At 35.7% G+C, this 7,400-nt stretch overlaps 1 protein-coding gene across 1 annotated transcript; it reads right to left on the reverse strand.

The window, feature by feature from the left end:
- Positions 1-870: 870 nt before the first annotated feature.
- On the reverse strand, positions 871-6,124 carry crip1 (cysteine-rich protein 1). Its single transcript, XM_077562537.1, has 4 exons — positions 5,557-6,124; positions 1,874-1,968; positions 1,126-1,183; positions 871-1,019 (listed from the first exon to the last, which is right to left on the reverse strand). Exons 1-4 carry the CDS (start codon positions 5,594-5,596, stop codon positions 982-984), a joined length of 231 nt encoding a protein of 76 aa, XP_077418663.1. The 5' UTR covers positions 5,597-6,124; the 3' UTR covers positions 871-981.
- Positions 6,125-7,400: the final 1,276 nt, after the last annotated feature.

The raw sequence follows: 7,400 nt of genomic DNA on the forward strand, positions 1-7,400 counted from the left end.
CACCAGGGAAGGTTACGGTTTCATACCCCCAAAAAAATCACATTAACTTAAGCCTTCATGCCCCACTGCATATAGTTTATAATAATAAAAGGTTCCGTGCGAGTGCTTATCTAAGCAGCGAACAGCTGCCTTGCATGGTTGTTTCTGTTTGCTGACTTGTTTGGGTCTGTTGCCATGGCGACTGTCCATCAGCCCGCAGCGGGCAAAAAAAACAAAAAAAACATGCTATGTGTGATACTTTACTACGTGTGGATTGTTGCATGGTTCGATAGATTGACTTTACAATTAATTTGCACTTTATATTTATGTCATTTTCTTTCAATTACGATGCACTAAACATATTGTATTTTTTTCCCATTACATTTCATTAGAGGGTAAATGCACTTTGTAAATTTTTAATTAGTATTTTTTTTTTAAATTAATTAATTTTATTTAATTTTATGTCAAAAGTTTCATTTTTGTTAGGAATTCTAAAGTCTTTGTTGGTTCAAATTTACCCGTAAAAATGTTAGAACGTGAAGGTAAAATGTATATGCTTTTGGCAGATTTTTTTGTTTAATTATTTGATTTTATTTAATGTATTATTAAAATAGTTAGATTATTTACAAGGGCCAAAGCACAATAATATATATGCACAACACAAACTTGATTTGATATTTTACTTTATTAGCAGTAGCAGTCCTAGACTTCATTAATTAGGTGTCCTCAAATTTTTTTTAATTAGATGTAATTTACTACAAAATATTGTCTTTTTTTGATCAACTTAAAACAATAGTTAAAATGATGTCATACACAGATTTAATTTGACTGAATAACAATAGTATGTTGATAAAAAGTTCAATCATATAAATTTAGAATAAAACACGCTGATTATTGTCACACATTGACAAGCCTTTATTAGTCAAAATGTCCACTGTAAAAATAATCTAATATTGCAGGACAAACCATCACCAATTGAACATGTGTTCATTTTTTAATTCCTTAATATTTGTGACTTTCTGTTCCACCGCGTCCAAATCCTGCAAGAAAACAAAAAGCAGTTGCGGGAATTATAGAGAGGCTGTATGAACAAAAGTATTGGGACACAGAGAGCACTATGTTTACAGTTATGTAAGTGTTGATTACCCTGGGGTCCAAAGAGTGCACTGTAGCAGGGTTTGTGGCAGTAGGGCTTGCCCTCGTGCTGAAACACAACAATACAAACAATAGAATAACATCAGTGGCTAACAATTATGCTAGCTGTTAACTTCTTTTAACGCTTGATGTTTAGCAGTTAACTTCTTTTGCCACTTATAAATAACATTAGCGGTTCACAATATCTTCTAATGCTATGACAGTAGCAGCTAGCAATAACATTAGCAGTTAACAATAATGTCAGCGGTTAGCAATGACGTGAGTTAATATTGGTAGCCATTAGCAATAAAATAAATGATAATAAATGAAAAGTTTGTGATGATGTGAGCGGATCATTTCTTTTGACACGTGTTCAAGTTGTTAGCCATTAGCAATAATGACAGCGGGTAAGTTATTTTTACAATTGCAGGACACTAATCGCGTCAGCGGTTAGCAGTAATGTTAGTGCTAACAATAGCATTAGCAGTTAGCAATAAGGTTAGTGTTAGTTACTTCCTTTGACATCTGTGCGACACATTTCGGAACGTTACTATCAAACACGGCCTGCGCAGTCACACAAAAAAATAAACAAGTGAGATTACGTAGTTGCACAAGTGTGCACACCCTCATTGTAACTGCAGATGTGGCTGTGTTCACAGTATTAACCTCATTCAAGACTCATGCTAAACCATTTAAAGTGCCTCTGTTTAACGGCAAATAAAGTTGAGCAGTTCTAGCAATTATAGCGATCGATCTGTACCTCGGCGTGTGATCCCGACGACAGTGTCTTGCCGCACTTCTCGCACTTGAGGCAGGGTCTGTGCCAGTCTTTGCCAAGTGATGTCACCTTCTCCGCTGCACAACACAAAAACACAACCATAAATGTGTCCAATTTGACAGGATACCTGTTTTATGATCAATTGACAAAAGGTAAGATGTCGCACAAACAAAACGAAGATTGAAATTGAAATCACGTAGAACCAAGAGAAATCTGTTTGAAGTCTTGATTCAAGTCGTATGACACATTTGTTGCTAGGCAGAGTTCACAGGGCACACTCAGCGTTGCCAACCAATGACAAATTGTGTGAAACGAAAAAAAAAAAAAAAAAGAACAGGAAGTCGGATTAATTTAGATTAAAACAGCATAAATATAACTTCATAAATAAAATGAGCAGTTAGCAATTATGTTAGTGGTTAATAGCATCTTCAGTTAGCAATTAAATTAGCGATTAGCAACAAAATGAACAGTTCATATGTACACAATTCCAAAATGTAATCACAGTACTGTAGTAAATACAAAATTCAGAAGGTAATTATTGTCATTTATTTATTGATTTTGGTTCTTTTGTTATTTATTAATTTGTTTATTTACTGTAGGGATATCTTTATTAATTATTCATTTTTCTGGGTTTTTATATGTATTTCTATTGACTTTTTCGAAAAGTTTCACCTTGTAAAAACATATTTATTGATTTATTTTTAATTTTGTTTTATTGTAATTCATTTATTTGGGGGATTGATTGATTGTTTGGCTGATTGATTTACATGTACATTATTTATACTTTTTATTTAATTCAATTATTGTTATTTATTCACTATATTTTTATTCTTTTCATTCATTGTTTTGTTTTCCAAATAGATGAATTGCGCCTTATGTTTATAGAAATTGTCTTATCATAAATATTTCCCAAATATATGTCTAATATTATATATTCGAAAAATAATAATTAAAAAAAAAAAATAATAATCCAGTTAAAAAAAATGAAAGAAAATGCTGATTGGGAAAAAAAATGTGTTGGATGTGTCAGCAGACGTGTGGAACACAAAGCTGTTTGGGTGTGACTCTGGAATTTCTAAAACATGTCCACTCAAAGACTCTTTTGTTATGTTGGAGGACAAAAACGCAATTTTCCATGATTTGTGCTGTCTCCCACTGTGCCATGCAAGAATGTGGTGGGAGAGATGGCATGAAAAAAAAAAAACTCTCTTAAATACGGGGGCCCGACCTCACATCACAGTGCACTGACCTGAAACAATGTTTATACTTAACACCCAATAAAACAGCAAGAAGACTATAATGGCACACATGTGGATTACGCAATACTCCTTTAATGCCAGTTACATTGTAACTAAACGCACCCACACCCACACGGTGGGGGGGTCATTCCATTTTGATTATATAGCGATAAACATAGCGGTACTGCTAGCGTTAATAATAACATTAGCGCTAAACATTAACAGGGTTTAACTTTTAACGCTTTCAACAATAATGCTAGTGGTTAACAATAACGTGAACAGTTAACTTCTTTTTGCGTTCAACCTGAGCAGTTGAACTGTTTTGACACCGTCGATAATATTAGTGGTTAGCAACAACTGTAAACAATCATTTTAGCGGATAGCATTAACGTTAGTGGCTAGTGTAACATTAGCGGTTGCATACTTTTAACAACCTGCGTGACCGTCAGTAGTTAGCAATAAAATTAGCATTTAATGTTAGCGTGACAGTCAATACTGGTAGCGGTAACATTTGCGCTTGGCCATAATTTAGCAGTTAACAATAGCATTTGGAGCTAAGCATTGCTTTGACACTTGTGCAATTGTCAATAACTTTAGGAGTCAATGTTAGCAGTTAGTTATAATGTTAGCAGTATACTTTTTTTTTTTTGTATCGCTAGCAATTAGTAATATCATTAGCAAACAATGTTGGTGGTTCGCAATAAAAAAAAAATACACGTGACTTAACATTAACATTTTTAATAACTACCACTTAGCAATAAAATTAGCAGTTTAATGTTAGCGGTTAACTTATTTTGTATGCTTGCATAATGTCATTTGTGCTTGGCATTCATGTATGTGGCTAACAATAGCATTACCAGTTAGCACTAGCGTAAGCAGTCGACTTGTTTTGACAGTTGTGGTTGGCAATGACATTGGCGGCGAGCGATAATTGCAGCGCGTAGCAATTATGTTTGTAGCTATTCCCCTCATCTTCCCCAAAGTGAATTTGTTTTTTTCCCAAATTGGGATCAAAACGGGAAGCATTCTGTAAGGGATAGTTTGCTCTGAAAAGTTTTCTCATAGGCTATACTGTCCATGTTTTGGTGTTGTGGTGATGTAAAGGTGTTGCGCAATAACGCGGTCCTCTCGAGACCAAATCCATCAGATTAGATGTGGAATGTTTTGGCTTCTTCCTGCTATGCTCAGCTCGTTATAGCCATTGCATAACATTCCCGCATGAGTCGTTTTGATCAAGCGTGCTGTGTCCAACTGCTCAGACTCGGGAAGTCCAGTCGACCTTCCAATCGCCGTATTGTTCTCGCTTTATGGATCAGGTGACTCGACGAGATGATCGTCCAACAGGAGCACAAAGGAGTGTTGCATAATTGATGAAAACTTCACAGCTCACATTCAAGCACTTTGATGATCATTTGTATTCCTTTTTAATACCCTAAAGCTGCGGTCAATTATATTCGTATACCAATATAAACTGTACTTGACAATAATCACATTCAAACAGGTGTCTCCATGCCACAAATAAACACTGCATTAATTGAGAGTAGATTATGTTGTGGGTCAAAATTGACACATCTTTAAGTTTAAAACTCTGGAATAAGAAATAACAGAAGGAAATAATTGAGCATATTATTGGAGAACGAAGATTGAAATATATATATTTTTTTTCTTTCTCCTCTTGATTAAATAATCCACTTATGGTTGCTGTCCAAATTCCAAATTTTGTGAGGTTTTCAAGCTAACAAAACACAAATTTTAATTCTACAATTTGTACTTGCTAATTAAAATTTCCTCTCAAAAAAGTTCAGCCATGGTAGTTTAATTAAAAACACGATTTAAAAAATCTCAGGAAAATGGAAAAACTAACCTATTGTAGATTTTTCAAACAGGGATACAATCATTTCATTGGACACGTTTAAAACAATAAAAATGTAATTAAAGCTTCACCATGCTTTTTATTATTATTATTATTTTTTAGCTAAAATAAGAAAATATGCATAAGAAATCATTGTAATGCAAGCTTTATATTGGACACCATTATGCATATATATTTTACACATAGTAAACAAATAATAATTTAGTTTCCCCAATTTTTTTCTTTCCCCCCCAAAAAAATATTTCAGAAAAACAATCAATAAAAAAATTGTCTTATGCAGTCCAATCACACAGTTTTTGAAAAAAAAAAATATAGATATTTGGCTAAAAAATAAATACATGCATTTTCTTTTCTTAGATGATTTATTTTTTGTTATGAAAAAAAAAATGGAAATGCAAGCTCATATCCATCCATCTATTTTTATGACCGTTATCTTGGACGAAGCATCTAATTTAATGTGCATGTCAGCACTTGAAGCCGTTTCCTGTTTCCTCCTTGAGATGCACATGTTGCTTCCATCAATGAAAGCAAAAGCAAAAGAAGGCGATTCTTACCAAAGTAGACCTCCTTGTTGCACTTGGGACACTTTGGCATGTTTGGATCCCTGGCGTGACGATGATTGATTGACGTATGCTACAAACCCAGAAAGACGGCCGCGTGTGTGCGCAACCGCACCGCCGCCTTTATAAGTACTCCGCGTGCTTCTCTTTTTTTTTTTTTTTTTTTGAGGGAGAGGCTTTCGGTCATCCTGTTAAAGAGATACACTCCTCTGTACGGCGCTGCCTTCAATTATGTCTTGAATTCCTTCTAGGAACACAAAATGCTTGTATCTCAAATCATCTGTCCACACTGAAATGAGTGGAAATGTCATTCCGTTGCAGCACCTGCAAAAAGATTTTTAAAAAGAGAGAGAAAAAGGTTATATTGTGTTTTTTAAATAAGGAAAATAGGACTCTACTGGATTGTATTTTATAAAACCATACAGACTACATGCCCATGGACTTAATGCGCCTTCTCCTACTTGGCCATCAGGGGGCAGTTTAACGCAGACATACAGAATACACAAAGAAGAGTTTCACTAATGGGTTATAACTACCGCAACATCGATGCTAGCTTTGTTAGCACATCTATGTTGTTGATGTATGATTTATCATTCATATCGGAGCTTTTAATAACGGTGACGGTCTCGTTTAAAAATAATATTTCGTTTGCTCCATCCGAGAAACCGCAATATCGGAAATTGTGTAGTAGGTGTAACCTAATGAATTGCACTGCAAGCAATGTGGTCTCCATGGCGACAATAAAACCGTGGTTGCTTCATCCCGAAAGAGCAAAGTCTGCATACTGATATGGAATCGTCTTCTATCTACGTGACCTGACTGGGTGGGACTACTTTACAACAGCACTGACCCGACCGGCGACAGGTCCAACCTGATGAAAACAATGACATTAATGGAGTCTGTAATGTCTATATAGATATCCATGTGTGTAAATATTGGAGATAAACAGTGAGCGTTGTGGCTAATGATGTTACCGTGGCAACCAAACAATTGTCACATGGACCCACCTTTGGTCAATGGCGCTGTGCTGTGTATCGGCAGCCGACCAATAGATACTCGATACACAAAATCCGCACAAAAAGTTAGAAAAGCTATTCAAGGATTTTTTTTATGGCCTTGGGTTTAGGGTTCCAGTTAAGGTTAGGTCTGATGTTCAGGTTTGGAGTTAGGTTAGGTTTGCGATTAGGGTCAAGGTTTTTGTTGTGGGCTATGTTAGGCAAAACAAAAGGTTATGGTTTGGGGTCAGAGGTTAAGGTTCTGGTTGGGATTAGGGTTATATGGTTTTGGTTCTGATTAAGAGTTAGGGGGTAAGAGTTAAAACTAAATCCTGAAGTTAGAAGGTTAGGGTTAAGGGTTAAGTTTAGGGATGGGGGTTCTGGGTAAAGTTTGGCTTCAGGTTAAGGGTTCAAGATTCAGATTTGGGGTTAGGTTTGACAGGTAGGGTTTGGGGTTCAGGTTTTTACGGGGAAAGGTTCTAGGGTTTGTGGGTAAAAGGTTGGGTTTCAGGTTAAAGATGAAACTTGAACACGTCACTGCTGAAAATCCGCTCCTGGAAAAACAACAAATAAACAATGATTGGTTGACCATGGCAACTACTGCCTGTTTGTTAAGATGGTCGCCATAGCGACAGGAAGTTTCGCAACAACAGGAAACCAAGGAGGAGAGGATGGGATGGATTCACATGAGATGATGATGTCACCAAAGATCAAATCGTTAGCACATATTCGAGTAATGAAGAGAAAAAAAATGCTTACATTGTTCCCACAGGAAGTAATGGAAATAAAAATGATCTTTTCCTGGGTCAAACTGTTGTCACAGAAGTGTGTGTGTGTGTGTGT

Source organism: Vanacampus margaritifer, chromosome 1 (genome assembly GCF_051991255.1).
Source record: "Vanacampus margaritifer isolate UIUO_Vmar chromosome 1, RoL_Vmar_1.0, whole genome shotgun sequence".
Classification (NCBI taxonomy): Eukaryota; Metazoa; Chordata; class Actinopteri; order Syngnathiformes; family Syngnathidae; genus Vanacampus; species Vanacampus margaritifer.

Excerpts from the sequence above, each read along its gene's own strand:
- crip1 (XM_077562537.1), bottom strand. The coding sequence starts at position 5,596 with ATGCCAAAGTGTCCCAAGTGCAACAAGGAGGTCTACTTTG. Across the intron at positions 1,184-1,873 it reads CGTCGGGATCACACGCCGAG|CACGAGGGCAAGCCCTACTG; the intron begins GTACAGATCGAT and ends GTTGTGTTTCAG. Across the intron at positions 1,020-1,125 it reads TGCACTCTTTGGACCCCAGG|GATTTGGACGCGGTGGAACA; the intron begins GTAATCAACACT and ends GTTTTCTTGCAG.